This window comes from Acomys russatus, chromosome 2, assembly GCF_903995435.1.
Source record: "Acomys russatus chromosome 2, mAcoRus1.1, whole genome shotgun sequence".
Taxonomy (NCBI): domain Eukaryota; kingdom Metazoa; phylum Chordata; class Mammalia; order Rodentia; family Muridae; genus Acomys; species Acomys russatus.
Genome location: NC_067138.1, coordinates 26,362,120 through 26,387,495, shown reverse-complemented (window position 1 = coordinate 26,387,495; position 25,376 = coordinate 26,362,120). Strand labels below are relative to the sequence as shown.

At 41.2% G+C, this 25,376-nt stretch overlaps 2 protein-coding genes and 1 pseudogene across 3 annotated transcripts in view; 2 read left to right on the top strand and 1 right to left on the bottom strand.

Annotated features, from left to right (window-relative positions):
• Rb1cc1 (RB1 inducible coiled-coil 1) overlaps positions 1-25,376 on the top strand; it is a 543,496-nt gene that overhangs the window by 286,195 nt on the left and 231,925 nt on the right. The gene's annotated exons all lie outside the window — the stretch shown is intronic.
• Positions 3,040-4,029, bottom strand: Npbwr1 (neuropeptides B and W receptor 1). Its single transcript, XM_051159427.1, has one exon. It carries the CDS (start codon positions 4,027-4,029, stop codon positions 3,040-3,042), a length of 990 nt encoding a protein of 329 aa, XP_051015384.1.
• LOC127201087 (40S ribosomal protein S2-like) lies at positions 18,746-19,629 on the top strand (annotated as a pseudogene).

Genomic DNA, 25,376 nt, shown 5'->3' with positions numbered 1-25,376 from the left:
AGCAATTAAAGTTTGCACTAAATCACCTGCATTAAGTCGCCTTCAACATTTCTATGTCTTTGGCCATAGGTAAAAACTACATGGAAAGGTTTCTGGGAGCATCTCTTGTGCTTTAGTTATGACCCAGTACTGCAGTCCACCTTTGAAGTTGACCACCCACTACACACAATGCAAGCTAAGCACAGCCAGGAATATTGTCCACCACATATTTACTATGCAAGCTGAATGTGCCCAGATGTATTCCTGCTCACCATTTTTCCCCTTTAACTCTGACCTTCAACTGAACATGCTCAGTAGCATCCATCTAACTGAGCATATTTAGATGTGCTTGTCCCTGAACTGCTTTTTCAAAGGAATATGTACAAGCTTTCCAAATAAAATCCCCGAATTCCCCCTTTCTAGTGAAACTATGGCATTGCATCATTTCTCAAGCTCTTCTCACCGGCGGCACATAATCTTTCTCCTCTCAGCCATGCTTGTTTTGGCTTTCTATTCTGGTGATGCAAACCCATTTTGGTTTGGTTTGGTTTCTTGAGCAGAGGCGGCATTGCTGTTGCTTTTGTTTTGTTTTTGTTTTATTTTGGTGGGTTTATTAAAAAACATAAAACAGACTTGTCACACAGAATGGTTCATCTTTTATTTTAAACTGAGACCTTTTGCAATCACTTAGCAAATCCCTGCATTTCTTTAGAAAGCATAAAACCCACATTATACAATTATACTAAATTAAGTAAAACCAAATTTACACTTTTAGATATTAGAAGTGGTAAAGCCAAACAACACAGCTTATACAAAGAAATACAAGAATTAACATGGAATTATAATTTTTACTCCCACATGGTTTGTTGGCTTATTTTATTCTATGTATTGTTTAAGACATAAAGGGTTAGGCAAAAGACATACTGTCTGAATTCCGAAATACTCAAAAAGGTGACAGCCTGGAGGTGATACAATGGTCACTAGGGGCTTAGAAAGCCAGAATGACACTGATACTAGGTCCTTGTCATGCAAACTAGACTGCCAGTGTGTTCTTGGCCATGAGGCTCACAATACTATCCATTCCTATGTTTTCCAGCAGCATCCCGAGATACTGACCCATACAAGACAGACACAAATCCATCTCTAGTAAGGATGGTATAATGGACATAAAACTACCCGGACCTCCCTCTGATCTCTGTTGTTGCTACCTTTATGAAGACCGACTTTCCAATTACGGTGACAGTGCTTGGCGGCATCTCTGGCCAAACTGTATCCTTTATCCATCACCCTGGACAACCTACAAGCCACTCAATTTTTAAAAACCTAATTTTGAAACTTTTCAGAGGGCTCATACAAAAGTTAAATTTTAAAGAAATATCGGTAGAATGGTTCCCAGAAACTTGAAGACTATAAACACATTGCAGACACTTGTGAAGAGCACAGCAGAGGCCCGGTTCTGAGGCCCTGAAGGTCATGCTTCAAATGTATGCCTGATGGAAAACTTTATTTCAAATGCAACTAATGACACAGTCTCTAGATTAACTTTCTCAACTAATACCTGAAAATTATCTAAATTTCCCCACCCTGAAAGCTAAGGAACCAATTTTCACGCACAAAAATCAGAGAGTGGCTTAGCCTTCCTCTTGCAAGAGAGCATATTTCCCTTCCACATATTTTTGAAAGGTACTTCGAATGTAAATTACTGAGAAACTGGCTTAAGTGCCAAACTAGTTAAACAAAATCTGCTGGCGACACTCTGGCTACATAAAGTCAAATTTTCTTAGGGGAAGAGGGCTCGAAAATCATATAATTCCTTCCTGGGGATCATCCTAAACACATGGTTTAAAGCAGTGCATTCGCTGAGGAGCCTGGTCACTCCTGACCTCCTGCCTGAGGTGTGAGCTGCAGACTTTTACAAGCTTGTCTTCCACCACCTGTGGAGATAAAAGTAGTTGGCAGTTGTTCCCCATGGGAGATCAGAAACAGATGTTCCCTGGCCTCTCAGAGGCTTCCCTCTAGAATTGGACAAAGCTTAGGAGTTCCCTGTATTAGAACGCAGACAAGTGTCCAACCAAGAAAAAGCTAAGGGTGCAACCGTTCCCATGAGGAGATTTCACTGAAGGGAGGTCCTAGAAGAATATCCGGGGAAGGGGAACCAAGGATAGAACAGGTTGCATCTTTTATTTTGTAGTCCTCTAAGTAAATAGCCTGTGAGATTAAGACATACGTATTATTTACAGAGTTCTTGGTGCTGAAAAGCTGTACACGACACAACAAAGAAATGGTCCAAGTCCTGTGAGAGGCCAGTGAAGGCCACGAGGAGGGAGGGAAGCTTTGGAGAACTTTACAGACGCTACAAAGGACCAAGATATAAAGAGCTAGTGCGATCCCAGTGCAAAAGTGGGTCTCAGAAACGCTCTGGATACCTGGCTCCTCTAGAGGGTGCTAGAACCTCGCTCTCTGGTGATTTCTCCGGATACCTGGCTCATAGAGCTTCTGTAATAGTCTTTTTGGAGTGAGCTCAGGAGTTGGAAAGAAGAAAGGTTGTGGGACAAACTGAGTGATGATTACCACCACACCCAACACACACATCTTCTCTCTCTCTCTCTCTCTCTCTCTCTCTCTCTCTCTCTCTCTCTCTCTCTCTCTCTCTCTCTCTCTCTCTCTCTCTCTCTCTCTCTCTCTCTCTCCCTCTCTCTCTCGTTAACAACACGCCTAAGAAGTGGGAAGTGTCAGGGCAGGCTATTTACCAGCATGATCAAAAGCCATCCTGGGAGGCAAAGAAACAAAATACACTGGCGAGCGCTGATATGCCAGAGGGTGGAGCCTGCGACATCCTACGAGTCTACTCACTGAAAAATCAAGAGAGAGTTAAAACTTCAGGTTTCGACAACACTGTCCAGCTACTCGTCTTTAAGTTCAATTTGGGATCAGTTCTGGGTATGGCTTGCGATTCTGCATGCCAGAAAGGAGCCTCAAGGCGTCGGGGCTTCCTGCTGCTTGGGAACCCCCACTCCAAGGGTTCCCCTGAACTCAGCAGGCAGTGGTGCCTCGAGGACATCAGGCTGTGCGGCAGGACACCAGCTGCCTGAGGCTCCTGCGGAAGCTGTCATCCAGGAAGGCATAGAGAAAGGGGTTCAGGCAACTGTTGGCATAGCTCAAACTGGTGATGAAGTAAGAGATGCCGATGACCAGCGGAGTTTGCGGGAGGTCGGTGGTGAGAGCCACTATGGTGCTCAGGTGGTAAGGCGTCCAGCAGAGGAGGCACACAGCCAGGATCGCGGCCACCAACAAGGTCACGCGCTTCTTGGCACGGTCCAGGGCCTTAGCGTGGCTGTCTAGCTGGATAGCACGCAGTCGGCAAAGCAGCGTAGTATAGAGGGCACAGATGGTGGACACTGGGATGGCAAAGCCCAACACTAGTGTGTATAGACGGCTGGCGCGCCACCAGAACGCCTCGGGCTGCGGGAAGACAAGCACACACTGGCGCCTGCCCTGCTCCTCGTCCAGCTGGGCGAATACCGCAAAGGGTAGCACCACCAGCGTCACCAGAGCCCACACCGCCAGACTGACAGCTCGAGCGGCACGGTAAGTGCGCCCGGATACCCTGCGCGACTCTGCTGTTGCCAGAACCACTAGGTAGCGGTCTGCGCTCATGACTGCTAGGAAGTAGAGGCTAGAGAAGGTGTTGTACTGGTCGATGGCCACGATGAGCTTGCACATGACCTCCCCAAAGGGCCAGCGCCTCAGCAAGAAGTCCGCTATGTTGATGGGCAGCACGAGAGTGAAGAGCTCGTCTGCGATAGCCAGGTTGAGGATGAACACGTTGGTGACAGTCTTCATGCGCGGCGCGCGAAGCAGGACGTATAGTACCGCGGAGTTGCCAGCGAGTCCCACGACGCATATCACCGCGTAGACGACGGGCACTGCTATCGCCAGTGGTTGCGGCAGCGGCAGTGGCTCCGGGCTTGACCCGTTGGGACAGACAGCAGCTGAGCTGCCGCAGGACACATTGCCCCCTCCAGGCTCGAAGAGAGATGAGTTGTGCATCTTGGCGAGGGCAGGAGAGCTGGCGACAACCCCGGATTCCCCTGAAGAGCCCCGCGGGGCTTGAGGTCTGTAAGTCTACGTTGACAGGAATCTGCAACTGGGCACTTGCCTGAATCTCCCAGCCTTTGTCTAGTTGTGCACAGGAGGGGCGTTCCCCGCTGCTACTCAGCCCACTGCTTTCCCGGGCTCCGTGGCTGGAATGAGAATTGAAAACACAGGTTAGATTCCTCGAGGTGTAGCTTTATGGAGACGTGAGTCCAGACGTGGAGGTGGCTGCAGAGTCTCAGGCTTTTCCTTCCACCTGTGGAAATCTGATTCCAGCCTATTGAAATACATCAAAGTGGTAGGCAGAAGCCTATTGACTCCTAGGAAAACGTAATCTCACCCCCACTCCCTGTTTTAGAACACCAGGACATACTCAGGTCACCTCACCGAACTCCAAGGAGGCTGGTTTCTGTGTTTCCGTGCACGCCAGATAGTAAGACTTCCAGTAGCAATCTTTATCTTACCTTGGTCCCAGAAAAGATCTGTGTCTTCTGTGGTAGGTCGGGGGCAGGATCCCACTGCCTGCTGGAGAATGCTGCAGTAGCAGTGTCTGCCAGCTTGGTCTGCCTCCGGGTGTCTGCCCAGAGGCTGCTCCAGTTCTCCCAAGAGCCTGAGGTGGCGGGAGCACAGAGCCACAGTGACTAGTCTCTGTCAATCTGTCACCCCTGCCCACTCCACTCCTAGTAAAACCCTCTGATCTAACAGAAAGCAGCATAGCCTCCAAACAGCTTCTTTACTGTCTTCCTGAAGTTTAATTCAGCTAATCTGGAATCACGAAAAGCTTTCCCATCAGGAATTGAATCTAAGAATGACAAAGTGAAAGTGTTAATATTCTGTTTTTAAAGAATAATTGGAGATGAAGTTTCCATACCATGTTTTATTTCTTTTTCTTTTCATTATATGTTTTATTTTTTTAAAGAATTTTTAAATTTAAATATGTTTTGATCATACTCTTCTCTCCCCACCCCCAGTCTTCCAGAGCCTCTCCGTCTCTACTTACCCACATTTAAGTTCTCCCTCAAAACAAACTAAACCAAACCAAACAAACAAATAAAGCCCCTAGACCCAATAAAACAAAACAACAACACCAAAACAAGCAGAAAAGCATTAAACTGTAATCAAATAAAAGCAACACACACACACACACACACACACACACACACACACACACACACACACTATGAAGCTTATTTTACACTGGTCAGCTGCTCCCTGGAGTTGTTGATGTTCCCAGTGGCACTCCAATAGAGAAAGCTAATTAATTGCCCATAGGCTGAGGCATTGGGTGAGCTGGAGGTGGGTTGGGGGTGGAGCAGTGCTGGAGAGCTCACAGCAGTGGTGTGGGTACAGGACAACTTCAAGCTCAGATCCAGGGCTTTGAATTGGCCTGTCCCAAAAGCTACCCCCCATCTGCGAACTACTGAAGCACATGAACAGGCTGGTCCTAAAGGTCCAGAACGGCAGGTGACACAGGGTAACAACAAAACATCCCGGCGGAGTCCCACGGAAGTTCCAGTAGCCGAAGCCAGAGGCCTCAAAACAAACCAACGACTCATTGCAATAAATATTTGAAAGTAAAGATGTGTGCACAAAAGGACATACTGTATGACACACTGTGACACACCACACCTTCCACAATGAGATTTTGTTGTTGCTGTTGTTGTTTTGGTTTTTTATCATTATTTTTATTTTCTTGGGGGGGGGTGCAGGGCTGAGGGCAGGTATGAAGAGAGAGAAATGAGTGAGATTGGAGTGCATAATGTGACAATCATAAAGAATGAAAAGTAAATAGATATGTATACATATATAAAACAAAATAAATATAGTAACATAAAAACAAAAGCTGTCACATTAAAGTTGGACAGGACAGACCAACAGAAGGAAAAGATCCCAAGAGGAGAGATGAAAATCAAAGACCCAATCATTTGCACACCCAGGAATCTCACAGACACAGTAAGCTGGAAGCCAGAATATACATGCTGAGGACATGCTACAGACCTGTGCACGCTCTGTGCACACTGCATCAGTTGTGGGTTCACATGAGCTTTGCTCATCTGGATTTAGAGGGTCTTGTCTTTTTGCTGTTCTCCATCCCCTCTGGCTCTTGGGCTCTTTCAGACTCCTCTTATGGGGGTTTCCCTGAGCTCTGAGGGGAGGAGACATCCCACTTAGACTTACATTCTAACCACTGCCTCCCTCCCTTCCTCCCTGCTTCCTCCCTCCCTCCCTGCCCCTCCTCTCTCCCTCCCCAGTGCCTGGCTGTGGATGTCTATATTTTTCACATCTGCTGCAGGAGAAACCTTATCTGACGATGGCTGAGCAAGGCACTGCTCTATATTTATAGCAGAGTGTTATTCGGAGTCACTTTATCAACAGTTTTTCAAACAGGTATTGTTTGGTTTTACCCTGTCTCTGGGTTATTTAGTCTCTGGTTCTTACTCAGCCAAGCAGTGTCAGATATGGGTTCTATATCTGGGAGTGAGCCATAGTAAATCAGCTATGGGTTGGTCATTACCACAAGCTTTGTGCCACCACCGCCCTAGCATGTCTTGCAAACACTACACCACTGTAGATCAAAAGTTTTGTGGCTTGCTTGGCCTTTGCATTCCTCTTTTGGTAGCATTTTGAGTACTTTCCTGCACTAAAGACAATAGAAGTAGAAGTGAAGGGTTTATGTAGGTACCTGCTTGACATCTCCATTTTTTAAAAGTTATTTATTATTATGTATACAGTGCTCTGCCTGTATGCACACCTACAGGTCAGAAAACGGCATCAGATTACCATTATAGATGGTTGTGAGCCACCATGTGGTTGCTGGGAATTGAACTCAGGACCTCTGAAAGAGCAGCCAGTGCCCTTAACTGCTGAGCCATCTCTCCAGCCACCGGACATCTCCATTTTTAATGAGATGTGTGGGTGTTGCCTTCAGCAATGGGGCCTTGCTGTCAGTTTTGGAAACAGCCTGAGCTGTTTGGGGATTCCCATGTGACCTCCTTGGGCAACAACTCAATTGGATTTAAGCTAATTCTGGTACTGGAAATTTTCTTTCACGACAAGAGAGTCAGTTGGGACTCTGTCTCCTCCCATTATTTGATGTTTTCATTTAGATGGTCTTCATATATGTATATATTTAAATTTTTTTCTACTGTATTGTATTACTGTACAAACTTTCAATTTTAGCTGCCTAATTTAGACTTTTAATTTTACTCTCACTGTATTCCCTCCCACAGCCCGCTACCTCCCGCCTTCCCTTCTTGATCGTCCCATTCCACCAACCCCATCCATCCACAATTATCTATTCTGTTTCCCTTCCCTGATGAGCTATATCTGTTCTCCCTGGTCCCTTCCTCTATTCCTATCCTCTGTGGTGCTGCTGATTGTAGCATGGTTATCATTGACTTATCAGCTAACATTATAAGCGAATGCATACCATGTTTATCTTTATGGTTCTGGGTTTGCTCATTCAGGATGATTTTTTTTTCTACCTTCATACATGTACCTGAATATTTCATGATTTCATTTTTTAAATAGCTGAGTTACTAATATCGCACTGGGCAAATATACCACGTTTTTCCTCATCTATTCATCCATAATGTACATCTAGGTTGTTTTTTAGTTTTTTGCTATTATGAATAGAGCAGCAATTGACATGATTGAAAAAAAAATGTCTTTGTGGTACAGTGAAGCATCTTTTGGGCATAAGCCCAAGATCATTGTATGTAGATCATGAAGTAGATCAATTCCCATTTCTTAAGGACCCATCACACTGATTTCCACAGTGGCTGTAAAAATTTTGCACTGTCATCACCAGTTGCGTGTTCATTTTTCTTTAATTTTTTCCTTTTTATTAATTTATTCTGATTACATCTCAATTTTTATCCCCTTGCTTGTCCCTTCCCATTCCTCCCTCCCTCCCTCTTTCACCCTGTTCCCATGCCCTAGGTCTATAACAGAAGGGGACCTCCTCCCCCACCATATGGTCACAGCCTATCAAGTCTCAACTTGATAGCCTTCCTATGCTTTCTCTGAGTGCTACCAGGCCTCCCCATCAAGGGGAAGTGGTCAAATATGGGGCACCAGAGTTCATGTCAGAGTTAGTACCTGCTCTCCACATGACTGTGGATAATATCCTGTCCCTTGCCTAGATCTGAGTAGGGGTTCAATATTTACTGCATATATTGTCTTTGGGTGGTGCTGTTGCTTGGGCAGACTCCCCTGGGTCCAGATCTGACCATCATGATGTTCCTCTTGTAGGTTTCTAGGACCCTCTGGATCCTTCTATTTCCCTATTCTCCTGTACTTATCTCACTTAGAGTCACAATAGGAGGTCCCCACACCTATCCTAATCTCGTGGTAAGTGAAGACTTTCAGAGAACATCCCTGTTGGGCTAGTGTCAATTATAAGTGAGTATATACCATGTGATTCTTTCTGAGTCTGGGTTAATTTACTCAATATGATCATTTCTAGTTCCCTCCATTTGCCACCAATTTCAGCATTTTCTTGTTTTTAATAGGTGAATAGTATTCCATAGTGTAAATGTACGACAGTTTCTTTATCCATTCTTCGACTGAGGGACATTTAGGTTGTTTCCAGGTTCTGGCTATTATGAGTAAGGCTGCTATGAACATGGTTGAGCATATGTCCTTGTGGGGTGGAGCACCTTCTGGGTGTATTCCAAGGAGTGGTATAGTTGGGTAGCCCTATTCCCAGTATTCTGAGAAAGCACCAATTTGGTTTTCAAAGTGGTTGGACAAGTTTGCACTCCCACCAGCAATGAGGGAGTGTTCTTCTTTCTCCACATTCTCTCCAGCATGTGCTGTCACTTGAGTTTTTTATCTTGGCCATTCTGATGGGTGTAAGATGGAATCTCAGGATCATTTTGTTTGCATTTTTCTAATGGCTAAGGACATTGAGCATTTCTTTAAGTGTTTCTCAGCCATTCAATATTCCTCTGTTGAGAATTCTCTGTTTAGTTCTGAGCCCCATTTCTTAATTGGGTTATTTGGTTTGGTGGTGTTTAATTTCTTGAGTTCTTTATATATTTTGGATATTAGATCTTTGTCAGATGTAGTGTTGGTGAAGATCTTTTCCCAGTCTGTAGGCTGTCGCTTTGTTCTGTTGACAGTGTCTTCTGCCTTACAGACATTTTTCAGCCTCATAAAGTCCCATTTATTAATGGTTGACCTTAAGGCCTGGGCTATTGGAGTTCTGTTCAGGAAGTTGTCTCCTGTGCCAATGAGTCCCAGGCTCTTCCCTGCTTTTTCTTCTAATAGTGTCTCTGGTTTTATGTTGAGGTCTTTAATATAATTGGACTCGAGTTTTGTACATGGTGATAAATATGGGTCTCCTTGCATTTTTCTACATGTAAACATCCAGTTAGACTAACACCATTTGTTGAAGATGCTATCCTTTTTCCATTGAATAGATTTGGTTTCTTTATAAAAAATCAAGTGTCCATAGGTATGTGGGTTTTAGCATTCCTGGTTTTCTGTGTTTCCATATAAAGCTGAGAATTATCCTTTAAAGATCTGTGAAGACAAACTATGGCACCAACCAAGGACAATACATGCAGTAAACATTGAACCCATACCCAGATGTAGCCAAAGGACAGGTCATTCTCTACAGATGAGTGAAGAGTGGGGACTGACTTTCACATCAACTCTGGTGCCCCATATTTGACCACGTCCCCTTGATGGGGAGGCCTGGCAGCACTGAGGGGAAGAATAGCAGGCTACCAAGAAGAGACTTTATACCCTATGATCATATACAGGGGGAGGAGGTCCCTCTCAGTCACAGTCATAGGCGAGGAGAATGGGGTGAAAGTGGGAGAGAGGGAGGAATGGGAGGATAGAAGGGATGGGACAAAAATTGAGATGTAATATGAATTAATTAAATAAATACATTTTTAAAAAGATCTGTGAAGAATTCTGTTGGAAATTCAATGGGGATTGCATTGAATCTGTAGATTGCTTTTGGTAGGATGAACATTTTTACTATGTTAATCCTACTGATTTGTGAGCACAGGAGATCTTTCTATCTCCTGATATACTCTTCAATTTCTTTCTTCAACTACCTGGCATTTTTATCATACAAGAATTTTACTTGCTTTGTTAGCATTATCCCAAGATATTTTATAGTGCCTGAAACTATTTGAAAGATGCTGTTTCCTTGATTTCTTTCTTGGTCCATTTGTCAGTTGTATATTGGATGGGTATGGAGTTTTGTGAGTTAACTTTGAAGTCAGCTACTTTGCTGAAAGTATTTGTCAGCTGTAGGAGTTCCCTGATTGAGTTTTTAGGGCCATTTAGATATACTATCATACCATCTGCAAATAAAGATCACTGACTTCTTTTTTTCCAGATTGTACTCCTTTGCTCTTCAGTTGGCTTACTGTTCTAGCTATGACTCTAAGTATTATATTAAATAGGTATGAAGGGAATGGATAACTTTGTCTTGTTCCTGATTTAGTGGAATTAATTTGAGTTTCTCTCCATTCAAGTTAATGTTAGCTGTGGTCCTGCTGTAAACTGTTTTTATTATGTTTATGTATGTACATAAGGTTTTTCCATTGTATTTCTAATCTCTTGGGGATTTTTACCATGAAAAAGTGTTAGATTTTTTTAAAGACCTTTTCTATAACTAATGAAATGTCATGTGGTTTTGTCTTTCAGTTTGTTTATATGGTGGATTACATTTATCGATTTATGCATGTTGAAGTTTCCCTGCATCTCTGGGATGAAGAAGCCTACTCGATCACGGTACATGACCTTTTGGATGTGTTCTTAATGTGGTTTGCAATTATTTTATTGAGTGTTTTTGTATCAATGTTCCTGAGGGAAATTGGTCCACATTTCTTTTTGTGTTGAGTCTTTGTGCTGTTTGTACATCATGGTAACTGTGACTGTAGCCTCATAAGTTGAATTGGGCAACAATTCTTCTGCTTCCATTTTGCAGAATAATTTGAGGAGTACTGGCATTAAGGCATCTTTGAAACTTTGGATGAATTCTATGCTAAAACGATATGACTTTGCTTTTTGTTTAGTTGGTTTTGTTTTTCTTTTTCTTCTTCTTCTTTTTTTTTTTTTTTTTTTTTTTTTTTTTTTTTTTTTTTTGGCTGGAAGACTTCTAATGATTGCTTCTATTTCACTAGGGGTTTATAGGTCTGTTTAAATTGCTTATCTCATCTTAATTTAACTTTGATATAATTAAATCAAGTCAAGAAACAGTAGGGAAAATTAACAAAGGAGTAGCCAATAAAATATGTGGAGAGCAGCTATAAGCATGATATCTACTAATATAACTAAATCAATAATAATTGTAAATGAAAATAGTCTGAATATACCAGGTAAAATGAAAACATATGACACACAAAAAGTAAAATTACAAAGAGAAGTTAACATATGCAGTATTATAGCTGAAGACTTCAAACCCTCTCTTTCTATACTCTAGTTTTTATTATTTATTTGATTTTATTGTATGTACATGAGTGTTTTGCATGCCTATATACGCCTGCAGCATGTGCAGCAACTCTAGGCATAGTCTTAAAATGAATATGTTACTGTACTCTTGGGTACCTAGTCGAAGTAGCTGAAAATTTCTGTTCAAATGAAGACTAGTAGGTGGGTGGCTATAGCAACACTATGTGTGATTATCTTAATAGGTGACAGAATAACAAGCTGTTGGCATAGCCACACTGATATACTTCTTGTCAGTTGTGAAAAGCCATCGGGCCACAAACATCATGGAAGGACTACTGTTTAATAAAAGAAACCACGTGGAGAAGGCACCAATCAGTCAGATTCCAGCACGTACATGTATACATATGCATACTGTGGAGTGTATGAAGGCCGGGAGACAAACTGTAAAAGTGTATTCTCTCCTTCTATCTTACGGGTTCCAGGCTTGACAGCAAATGCCTTCCCCCACTGAGACTCCCTCAGTGATTTGTGTGAACCTAAGCTTTATCTGAAAAATAAACATCTAATAAAACGTTCTAAAACTTGGACGATCTTTCAAAAAAAAAAAAAAAAAAACTGAGTGTAGTTAAGTTCCTGAGCTGTTACACCACTATGAATTTATATTTAGATACAAGAAGATACCCTGAGTCATGTTGTCAAATCTCTCTAGTTTTACTACACTACAATTTGTAAACCAAGGCACAAATTCTAAGGTTGAAATTTTGCTCTTGCTTATGAGTTAAGAATTTTTAAAGTCAAATCCTTCTGTTTTATTATATCCATGTCAGTGCCAAGTCAGATTCAAATATGAAATGATCGTGGTAGTTTTTGCACTTTGAATTTGAATTTAATCCATTTTTATATGAGCCAAAGGGAAGGAAAAGTTTGATAAGCAACCATCTACCTCTAAGATAAGTGTTTTCCTTAGGACTTGAGAGAGAGAAAGAACCAAGAGTCCCTGTGTCTCCCCAAGGTCATCCTCCAGTGAATTAGCGTCCTTAAGGTAAGCCCTACCTCTTGAAGGTTCTATCACCCACCCCCCCCCCCCCATCCCCCACCCCCACAAAGAATCAGATTGGTGACCAAGCCTTGGGAGGACACTTAGAAAGGCATAAGAGCAACAAAGCATCTCTTATGTTCTCTTCAAGGTTTAAACCCATTAGCACCTCTACCCAAGGGCTTCAGGATGAAAGACTTGTTCGTGTGTAAGGACATGACCTTTTCCAATCTGTGCAAACTGGTGTCTGTTTTTTATATTCCTGCAGAATTAGTCTCAGGTTGTAAACTATTGTTTTTACTAGCAAATCAATCATTTTGTACTTCAGAATTTAAACTGGAGGCCAAAACAGATAAAAGGTCCTTCTTGTGGCAGTTGTTTTATTTCTTTTGTATTGTTTGCTGTTACATTTTTTTGTTTTGTTATTGTTTTAACACACGGTTTGTAAACATTATATAATGAAGGAACAGTTAAAATACCATGCATGTGGACAAGTCTGTCCACCCCACAGTGGCAGATCAAAATTGCATTCACACTTTGGTTTTTTTGCTCAGATATTCTTGTATGGCATTTCACATAATGAAGTAAGTCGCACTATTCATGTGCGTTGAGTGTTTGGAATCAAGCCACTTAATGCTGCTTTGTTATTACCGTTTCAAATGAACTGCTTTTCATGACACTAAACAGATGACTGTACTTCCCACTCTCTGCACACTATGCTCCTGAAAGATGTGCCACAGAAAGCAATGAACAGAGCAAAATGGTCACTGCATCTATTAATCTAACCCCAGTGGAGAATAGCTATGTTAGAGAACAGATGACCAGCATGTCAACTGACGCAGCTACAGACTTCAGCTCTCAGCATATAGTGCCTACATGCACTGCAGCAGCCAGCCAAATCATAGAAACAGTCGCATCATTGAAGTTGTCACAAGATATGCAGTGTGTCTCTGAAAGTCGTGATTCATGGGAGCCTTATTTAGTACAGTAAATGTTGTCACATTTAGTTTGAATACTGAGTTTCTGATCATCCTTATTTTGGCTTTCCACAAGCTAGAGATAATATTTTCAAATGTTTGTAATTGTTCCATTGCCAACCCTGTGGTGTAGTTTATTCATTTCCTTCACTTCTCCCACTAATTGGGGCCTCCAGCAATTCCAATTTCCCATTCAATCTCTTCTGAGGGTAGTTCAATAGTTTATTTTCTTTGGTTCATGGTGATCCAGATATAGTATGGCAGAGCTTCTCAAGAGGAAATATCAATAAGATGTTATTTGATGTGCACCTGATCATTTAGCATATCCAATAATCACTAGGAAACTGCCATACTCATGCCACTTAGGGTACAGAAAATTATACAGAACAAAAGCGTTCTGCAACATGATACCAGATAATACATGAAAAATGGTAAAACAGGAAAACATTGTAAGCTTAGGGTGTGTAGATTTCTCTATTAAAGATCCTTTGGGAGTCTTCCATATGTTCATGTGAATCAGGACAGTCTGAGATGAATGACAATAGGCAGAATTCTTTAAGCCTCTGTAACCTAACAACAATGCTTCTGAGGCATTGGTGTTCCTCAGAAAACACTTTAGAAAATGTACTTCGGAATACAACACTGTAACAAAGGCAAACCAATCCTCAGAAGAGTTTTTGGAAGCTCCTGAGAAGGAATTGTTCTTGGCAATTGGAGAAAATTATGGAAGGTGTCATTATGGGTGTGGCATTGAAATGAGTCTCTGGGGGACAGAGAAAATGAGAATAAATACAGCCCTGCTCTAAGAGATCAGAGTACATCCTCTTATGCAGCGTTACTTTTAAAAGTTCTATTCTAAGGACTAGGGGCATGAGGAATTGTTTATCAATGACAGAAAAATTCTAAATGAACAATTTAGTTCAGTTCTATGCCTAGAACTGAAGGTAACTATGTAGAACAGAGAAGTGAGTAAGTACTTTGGGCTTGTTAAATTTGTGATGAAATTTTTGGTAAAAATTTCAAGACAAAATAAAAAACAAGAGTAGAGATTTGAAGGGATCCCTAAAAAGATGGGGCTTTATCTTTTCCTATAAGTGACATTTTAAAAAATGGAAAAAGATGAGGTTTTGTAGGATAAATGAACTCTCATTTTTTTTATGGGTAGAAGCTGGCCAAAAGTTAAGAGATGAGAAAAGACTATGTTGGAAGAGTGGTGACAGAAAAATTTGGCAAGGAGATAAGTGGATAACTCTTCCAAAGTGGACATATATAATGAAGATAATTTTGTCTAAATGAATTGCTTACTTCTATTATGTATTAATAATCATCACCAAGAATTGAGTAGCTTAAATCAGTAAGCCAATGGTGGCTTTGCTGGCTCCTTCTGCTTCAGGAACTCATAAAGCAACAATAGAAGTGTCAATCTAGGCCTCAAGTGTAGGATGGGTCCATTTCTAACATCTATCACCAAGGGCAGGGTCAATTCTGAGGCTCACTCACTTGGTTGTTGCAAGATGTAGTTTCTGAATTTGAATATGCCAGTCCTTTGTGGGCAATTAGCCTGTGATTCACCATTCTTACCACTCAGGTAGCCCTCCACTCCATCAAGAGAAGAATGCAAGAGGAGTCAGAGAGAGTGGAAGGAAGAGAGATATCAGTCATTACAGATAATGTACCATTTCATCATCTTTGCAGAGCTTTGTTTCTTGGGTCCAGGACCCAGTCAAGTGGAGCATGAGCATCTGGTTTCAGGAGTGACCAATCTTAGCATGATGTCCTCCATGCCATCTGGAGGACTTGGGTCTGAAGTGTACCCCTCGATTACATGCACATTCTTGTGTCTTTGAATACTTGGTCCCCAGCTGGTGGTGCTGCTATGAAAAGTTGTGACATGTTTGGGATATAGAGCCTAGGTGGAGCACTGGGTCCAGACTCTGAGGATTATTGGCTAGTCATGCTTCTACTCCCCTCTTCATCCTGCTCCATTAAGATGTGACCAAGCCATGTTGACAGTTCCTGCTACCAAGAACACCATGCCATCCTTGCCAAAACAGAACATATCCCTGAAAGTGCTCTTTTCTTAAATTGCTGTTACTGGGTGTTTTACCACTGGAACAAGAGAAGTAACAAATATCACGTTTTGTATAAACACTCAATGAAGCATCCTCTGCACAGGACATTCTCAGCAATCAGGTAAACAAATGTATTCTGTCTACGTCAGTTATCCTTGTACATTTTTATGGATTCAGAAGCAAAGCACCCTTTGGACCTGCTACCTGGCTGCAGGCATCCACATCCACATTATATTTTTAAAAGAAGTAGTAAGTAGTAAGAAAGCAGTGAGCAGGTTGAAACAATACCAGACTGAAGTCCAGAAGAGCCACTCATGCAAGCCCGTGTACAAGGCTGAATACTTCAGAGTCTGATGAACACAGCATCAGCAGTATGAAACATACCTGTTCAAGAGTGTGGAGGGGATACCTTTCTTTGCATACACAGTGTCCCTCAGTCAGCATTCCTCGTCATTCTTCCCATCCCTCAATTTTTCTATACATTTTTTTATAAATGGCACCAAATTGCATATGACATCATCAGACTCTGGGTTCTTCAGCCCTAGGACATGGGTTTGCATGAGTGGCTCATTTTGGAGGTACTTAGGCCTTCAGTCTTGTATTATTGCAGCCTGCTCACTGCTCTCTCACTACTTTTAAAATATATATAATGTTTAGTTAATTCTCATATTTGCATATGTATATGTAAATCCAACTTGCTGAGTCTATCTAGTATTGCTCATATGTATATGGATACCTGCAGTGAGATAGCAGGTCCATAGGAGTACTTTTCTTCTGGGTCCATAAAACAGTACAAGGGCAACTGGCATCCACAGAACATATTTGTTTACTGACTAGAGACCTGTTCAACCTCCTCTCTGAGTCTCGTTTGAGTCCATGTCCTTTTTATTCCTGCTAAGCCAGTTGTGCCCAGGCCCTCATCATATCTAGCCTAGGCAATAGCTGCCTTGATCTGCCTGCCATCCCTTTCCCACTTTCATCACTTTCACTGTCGAACTGAAATCTAACCACGCTTCTCATTGATTAAAATCTATCAATTTAATTACATCACAGGCTAAAAAAAGGAATGCAAATACTTTAGCCAATCAATCACAGTTGACCCTTCACACTCCTTCCCAGAAGTTGGTCTCATCTGCAACACTCTTTCCTAGCCTCCTCTGCCTGAGGGGTGCAAGAGGAGAACACAGGTGTCATTTTTCCACTCTTAGTGACAGCCATATCATAGATACTCAGTCAGCATTTAATAAATGGACAAACCCCGAAACACATCAAAGGATGTCACGGGAAAGATTTGTCATTTGAAGAATTTCAGCATTGTTCCAACCCAAAGAAGGCCTGTTCATTTTCAGGTCCAGGGCTGTTAATAGAGAAGCATCGGCTGCCCACGCTATAGCTGATCACTCCTAAATCACAGTTTATATGCTGCTTGTGGGGTGCACACATAGAGGTGTGCGCATTTAGTTATTATGGCTTCTCCATCACCTTTCTTAACCAGCCGAGTCACATTTGTGGTTGCCCGTAAAATTGTTCATTTTCACGGCTTAACTCTGGGATCAAAGTCAGCTCGTCTGGCTGGCAATTTATGTATGGCCCAAGTTTCTGTAGCTTAAAGGTCACAAAACTTTAATAAAAGACTAGATGCTATTATCATTTATCTGTCCTCTGTTTTGGAAAAACAGTTACTATTGATGACTCCTGTAGATTCACAACTTAGAATACAGTGCTGAACCCAAGAGATGCTGTGCATGGCATAATAACCACTGCATCTTCATGGCAATTTTATACTCAGATTTTATTTTTCTAGACAATATTTCCTCTTTGTGCTGTGATCTGAGAAGTCTGCTGCTGTGCCTACAGAGTGGGCTTTCCTTACATGATCTTTGTCCTTCAAAATATTGCACAGATTCTGGAAACCAGACCAAGTCAGGATGCAGCTCACTGACAGAGCAGCAGCTTAGCATGCTGGGGAAGGGAAGAAAAGAAGGAAGAAGAGAGAGAGAGAAGGGAGAGAGAGGGGTTGTGGCAGGGCACCTTAGCTACCACCTGTAGAGCACTGGGCACCTGTCTTGTGACACGGCAGGGAATCATGGAGTTTGCCTGGTCTAGCTGCTATATGAAGTATATGTTATAGGTTTTTCAGGCTAGAGTCCATGGCTCCTGGGGCCACAGTGTCTCTTTCAGTTCCTGAGAAACTAAGACACCCCTTTAGGCAGTGGAATACTCTGGTTACCTGTGTGTCTCTGCATTCCCTAGAAGTCAGTGAAGCATACTGAGGCCTGGCAGAACATTCAGTCTAGGCACTAATCTTGTATACCTTGTGTAGCTGGCAAATGTCATGGTATCCTGGAAACTACAACTGGAACCCACAATTATATTCTGTTTATGATTAAAAAGCCTGATTGCTAGCACTAAACTTGTCTCAGCTTCTGTCTTGCTGTGACCCCTCTGACCCATCCCTGATAGATGATGTTCCTTCTGACCATAATCAGGTAACCCTGGCTCAGTAAGTACACACTGGTGCTTACAGGTCATACCAAGTTAGCAGTATGCAAGTACAACTTGGGAAGCCAAAGAATTTCTCAGTGGCATGAGTAGGGAAACAGCCTGCAAGGGGAGGCCTATAGCACCTTCCTTCCTGAGGTCATCCTAGGAAAGTGAGTCCGAGTTGTTTGGCTTCTTTATTTCTAAAGACCACTTCATGATAAAAAAAAATTTTTAAAAAGCCAAGAAACCCTTGGTGATCGACTCCATGGAATAATTCTCCCATTATGGTTAGGAGAAAATGGGATGTTCTTGGACATGTGTGTGCCCATGAGAACACCCTGTTAGGAAAGATGACTCACATGTACTGAATGCTTGTGAAAGGCCAAGTGCTGTCTGAAGTGGTTCACCAATCCCAAACATAGCGAATCCTCAGATTTACAGTGCAGCGAGCAAGGTAGAGATGCAGGTCACTTGATATGGGTCGTGGAGTGCCTGGCAGAGACCAGAGCATGGCCATGCCACCTAATTACTCCCATGAGCTGCTTCTCCGTGAGTTATTTCCATAGAACACCAAGGAACAATATGTGACACCAAAAGTGGCTTTTAATAGTCTACATAAGGCTATTATACTTTTGAAATTAAAAATTATGGAATGAGCTTCTTCTTCCTCGGGAAAACACCAAATGGCAGGTGACGCCGGTGCAGCGGGAGGGCCCAGAGGACCCGGAGGCCCAGGATTAGGAGGGCGAGGTGGCTTCCGCGGAAGATTCGGCAGCGGTTTTAGGGGCTGCAGTCCTGGCCGAGGCCGTGGCCATGGTCGAGGCCGCGGGGCTCGTGGAGGAAAAGCCGAAGACAAGGAGTGGATCCCCGTTACCAAGCTGGGCTGCCTGGTTAAAGATATGAAAATCAAGTCCTTGGAAGAGATTTATCTGTTTTTCCTGCCCATTAAGGAATGCGAGATTATTGACTTTTTCCTGGGCGCATCCCTGAAGGATAAAGTTCTCAAGATCATGCCAGTGCAGAAGCAGACACGGGCTGGCCAGTGGACCAGGTTCAAGGCTTTTGTCGCTATTGGGGACTACAATGGTCACGTTGGTCTTGGTGTCAAGTGCTCCAAGGAGGTAGCCACTGCCATCCAAGGGGCCATCATCTTGGCCAAGCTTTCCATCGTCCCCATGCGGAAAGGCTGCTGGGGGAACAAGATTGGCAAGCCACACACTGTTCCATGCAAGGTGACACAGACCGCTGTGGCTCTGTTTTGGTGCATCTCATTCCTGGCCCCAGAGGCACTGGCATTGTCTCAGCTCCTATGCCCAAGAAGCTACTGATGATGGCTGGTATTAATGACTGCTACACATCAGCCAGGGGCTGTACTGCCACCCTGGGCAACTTTGCCAAGGCCACTTTTGATGCCATTTCCAAGACCTATAGCTACCTGACACCCGATCTCTGGAAAGAAACTGTGCTCACCAAGTCTCCTTATCAGGAATTCACTGATCATCTTGTAAAAATCCGCACCAGAGTGTCTGTTCAGAGGACCCAGGCTCCAGCTGTGGCTACCACATAAGGGTTTTTACAAGAAAAATAAAGTGGATTAATTATGTTTAAAAAATTATGGAATGGTACATTGAAATTGAATTCAATAAAATAAGCCAGCTTGTCTAACACTGTCCCAGACACAAACACTTCTAGGTCCCTGGAAAATGCTGCTGGAAACGCCAGTTTTAGGTGCTGCTAAAATGGTGGCTACCATATTAGCCACACTAACCTTCTTGCAACCAGATTGTGTTACTTTCATTTGTGATAAATATAAGGAAAGGTTTTACAGAGAACTATGGGCTATGTTGCAATAAGCTCTTTCACTTTCAGGCCAAGGTTAACAGAATCTTTGAGCAGAAGACAGCCCAGTTTTAAAAATTGTGATCATTTTTTAAATCTCTAATGATGCCGGGCATGGTGGCACACGCCTTTAATCCCAGCACTCGGGAGGCAGAGACATATTACTGTGAGTTCGAGGCCAGCCTGGTCTACAAAGCAAGTCTAGGACAGGCAAGGCTACACAGAGAAACCCTGTCTCAAAAAAAATGAAAATTAATTTGCCTATTAGAAATAACTTTTTATTACTTTTGTAGCATTTGTTCATTAGTAAGTATGCACTGAGTGATATTTTGGTATAGGGCAGTTGTAGTTACAAATGTCAGACTATTGTGAGAGTTTATTCTACATTCGTCCCTATGACCTTCCTAGCAAAGCTTAAGTAGACAAGGCTTATTTCAGTAAAATAAAAAATCTAATACATACATTTGTAATGAGATAAAATTCTAATGAACTAGAATTTCCCCTGTTGTAATCATTCAACTCTTTTATCCTTTGTTATTAAGGAAGGTCTTCAAACTTCAAATTTAATCAATTTATACACTAATCATCCGTCAGAGATTTTGTTGAAACACACTATACAGTGTGTCCCATCCCATGACAATCCAGGTGTATACTGAAACTGGCTACTCCAAGAATCTTTAAAAGAACTGTAAAAGTAGATAACACTTAGAGAAATAACAAGAGATAGAGAATAATGCACCATAATCCAGGCATAGTGGCCCACATCTTTAATCCCAGCACTTGCATCAGGAGGCAGAGGAAGGTGGATGGATCTCTGTGAGGCCACTCTGGTCTACCCAGAGAGCTCCAGGACAGCCTGAGCTACATAATGAGACCCTGTCTCAAATTTTAAAAGAAGGAAAGACAGCCAGAAAGGAGGGAGGAAGAAAGGGAGGGAGGAAGGGAGAGAAAAAGAGAGAAATGCCCACAGACCCAGCCTCAGAGCAGGAGGGGTGAACATCATCCAATAAGCATAATCAAATGATGGTCAGCATTGCATGATAGGACAAGGCATTGGATCTGCTCCACCCCCATTTGAATCCTGCTCTCTGGCTTCCTGCTGGTACCCACCAGAAAAGCCAAGGAAGCCAAGGGCAAGGGAGGCTGTTGGTGTGGGCCTTGAAAATCAGTCTCTGCTTGTTCTAGACACACCACAGCAGGACACTGGGTTCCCAACGAAGGAACAGAAGACCCTGACAAGAGCTTCTCTGTGGCTTTTATTCTCCAGCAGTTCCAAGAGCCTGATGAAGTGCAGCCACTCAAGATTTAACTGAGAAAAATTAATAGACTCTTTGAGATCTACCTTTTCTTTTTCCTCTCTCTCTCTCTCTCTCTCTCTCTCTCTCTCTCTCACACACACACACACACACACACACACACACACACACACACACATAATTCTAACTCAAAATTGAGATAGTTCTTCTACAATTCTAGGTGGAAATATAAGAAAAACACATATGAAATGTTTTACTTCATCTGCCTGGATCACTAAACTAATTCTCTGCTTTTCCCAAGAGTAAACTATGCAAAAGAACAATGACAGTATATAAACACAGTTTGGAAGAAAGGAAAAAAAGGGTGTGCAAAATTAGAAAACTGCTATTATTTCTTCTGATTTAGGCTCCGTGCCATTCCTGAGAGCTAGATGCCGCATAAATGAACAGAAGAATATATTGGATGGCACAGCACTTCGGTATCCAAGTTTGGTTCTGATACCCTCCCCGACATTATTTCTCTGATGTCATAACTGTATCACTGTGTTAAGTAACTTTTTTACATGTTCGAGTCTCTGAACTAGGTGTACATTTCTGGAAATTGTTGCCATCATGTTAAATATACACAGTAGGAACTAAATTTACATTTTAAAAGCTAGTCAAAAAAGCAGAGGTTGAAACACTAATATCAAATAGTTCATCTGGAAAAAATATTTAATCCAATATGCTTTATGCTTCATTTTATCATGATTGTTTTTACTACATAATATTATTTATTATTTCTGCCCTCTCTACTTTAGAAACTAGATTGTTGACATGAGCCAGGGAAGCAGGCAGGCAATGTTCAGGCTCCCTCCTCTCCAAATCTAATCCCACAGACTCATGCAAATCCACTCACAGATGGAACAAGAAGGAAAACTTTGATGTGAAGAGGTTAAACAACTGAAACACCTCTCACCGATATCTCTCAACACCAATGACATCAATTCCCCAATAAAAAGATACTGATTAACAGAGAGGCTATGAAAACAATATCCATCCATTTGCTGTACCCAAGAAACACACCTTGGTATCAGGAATGGATTCACCTCAGAGTAAAAGGGTGGATAAAGATGTTCTAAGCAAACAGACCTAAGATGCAAACTGGTGTAGCCATTTAATATCTGATAAAAGAGACTTCAAATCAACAGGAATCAGAAAAGAGAGGGAAGGATAGATACTACATACTTATCAAAGAGAAAAATCCACCAACGGATATGGCAATTCTTAAAATCTATACACCAAACACAAGGACACCCAAGTTCATAAAAGAAACACTAGTTTAATCACATATTGTCCATCACATGCTGATAATCGGGGACCTCAGCACTCCACTCTCATCAATGGATAGGCTACCCAGGCAAAAACTAAACAGAGAAATACTGGAGCTAAATGTTGCCATATCTGCAGATATTTACAGAGTATTTCATTCCAAACCAAAAGAGTATGCATTCTTTGCATCACCTCGGAATTTTCTCTCAAATTGGATATACACTTGGACATAAGACAAATCTCGCTAGATACAATAAAATTGAAATAACACCTTTCATAATTGAAATGACCTTCCTGACTACCACAGATTACAGCTTCATATCAATAGCAATAGAAAGTCCACAAACTCATGGAAACAAAACAACTCAATATTGAATTTAAAAAATAGGTTAAGAAAGAAATTAAAAACTTTTAAAATTTAATGAAAATGAAAAGACAATATCCCAAACTTTTAGGACACAATGAAAGTGATCCGAAGCCACTTCCCCTTAGTGGGAAGGCATGGTGGCACTCAGAGAAAGGATAAACAGGCTACCAATATGAGATTCCATAGGCTGTGACCATATGGTGGGGGAGGAGGTCCCCTCTGTCACAGACATAAAGGAGGGGAATAGAGTGAAAGAGGGAGGGAGGGAAGAATGGGAGGATACATGTGAGGGGATAGCAATTGGGTTGTAATCTGAATAAATTAATTAAATAAATTTTTTAAGGGAAAAAAATAAAGTGCTCCTAAGAGGTAAGTTCGTAGCATTACGTACCTACATTAAAAATATAGAGCAAGTTCATATTAGTAACATAACAACAATCAGAAAGCACTAGAAAGAGGAGAACAAATATCTAAAGGGATTAGATTGCAATAAATAATCAAATCCAGACATGAAAACAATAACACAAACACACACAATCAATGAAACAAAGAGGTTGTTCTTTGAGAAAATTGATAAGAGAAAATCTAAATTAACAAATTTAGAGATGAATGGGACTAACAACACATATCAAAGAAATCCAATGAATCATAAGGACATGCTTTTAAACCCTCTACCAAATTGAAAAATCTAAAAGAAATGGATAAAATAGCACTTATGTATAGCTATAGAACAGCTATCAAAATTATCAAGATGATAAGGAATATAAACAGACCTATAACCCCTAGTGAAGTAGAAGCAGACAGTAAAAGTCTCCCAACCAAAAAAATATGCTGGCTAAAGAGTTTTATCTCAGAAATCTACCAATCTTTTAAAAAAAGAATTAATGCTAATAATCCTCAAATCATTCTGCAAAATAGAAACAGAAGAAACATTTCTCAATACTTCTTATGAGGCCATAATTACCCTGATATCTGAACCACATAAAGACCCAACAAAGAAAGAGAATTACAGATCAATACCTTTAAAACATAGATGCAAAATTTCTTAATAAAATATTTGTAAATCAAATCTAAGAGCACATCAATAAGATCATTGACAGTGATCAAGTACATTTCATCCCAGAGACTTTGCGGCAGTTCAGCATATGTAATCCAACATATAAACAGACAAAAAGGTAAAAACCACATGATCATTTTATTAGATACAGAATAGATCTTTGACCAAATCCAACTTCCTTCATGATAAAAATCCTGGAGATATTATGGATAAAAGAGACACGTCTATATATAATAAAAGCTGTTTACAGCTGGCCCATAACCAACATGGAGAGAACCTCAAGACATTTCCACTAAAATCACAAACCAAAGACAAGATGGTCCACTATTACTGTACCTAGTCAATATAGTACTTGTAGTCTTATCTAAAGCAATAAGACAATGAAGAAGATCAAGGGGATACAAATAGGAAGGGAAAAAAATCAAAGTATCTTCATATATATGATATCATAATATACATATTCCACCAAGAAACTCCTACATCTGGTGATTAAAAAAAAAAAACTTTCAGCTAAGTAGCAGGATAAAAATTAATGTACCAAAATCAGGGACCCTCCTATGTACAAATGTCAAATGGACTGAGAAAGACATGAGAGAAACAATACCTTTCACTTTCACAGTAGCTTCAAATAATATAAACTATCTTGGAGTAACTCTAACCAAGCAAGTGAAGGACTTGTGTGATTAAAAAAAAAAAAGACACTGAAGAAAGAAACTGAAAAAGATACCAGAAGATAGAAAGATCTCCCATGTTCAACTTCACAGATTTTGAGTGGACAATTTTCAGCTTCATATAAAAATACAAAACAAAAACAAGGATATCTAATACTATCCTGAATAATAAAAGGACTATTAGCAAGGCTCAATCTTCAATCATGCTACCAAGCTATAGTAATAAAAAGCCAATATAGCACTGGCACAAAACCAGAACTGTTGATCAATACACATTGGGAAAAAAGGATAAACAAATGGTGCTGGTCAAATTTGATATCTACATGTAGAAGAATTCAAATAAATCAATACTGATTACCTTATACAAAACTCAACTCCAAATAGATCTAAAACATTAAAGAGGCCAGATACACTGAGTCTGACAGAAAAATAAAATGATGAAAAGTTTTGAACTCATTGGCACAGAAAAAAGACTTTCTGAACAGAACATTGTTAACATAGGCACTAAGATCAACAGTTAATAAATTGGACCTCATAAAATTGAAAAACTTTTGGAGGGCAAAGGATACCATTATTCAGATAAAGCGGCAGGCTAGAGAAGGAGAAAATATTTTTACCAGCTACTCATCTTTTAGAAGGCTAATATCCAAATATATATAGCAAACTCAAAAAGCTAGATATCAAGAATACAAATAACTAAATTAAAAATGGTGTACAGATCTAAACAGAGAATTCTCAAAAGAGGAAACTCAAGTAGCTGAAAAGCACTTAAAAACAAGGAAATGCAAGTGAAAATTCATCTTGCACTAGTCA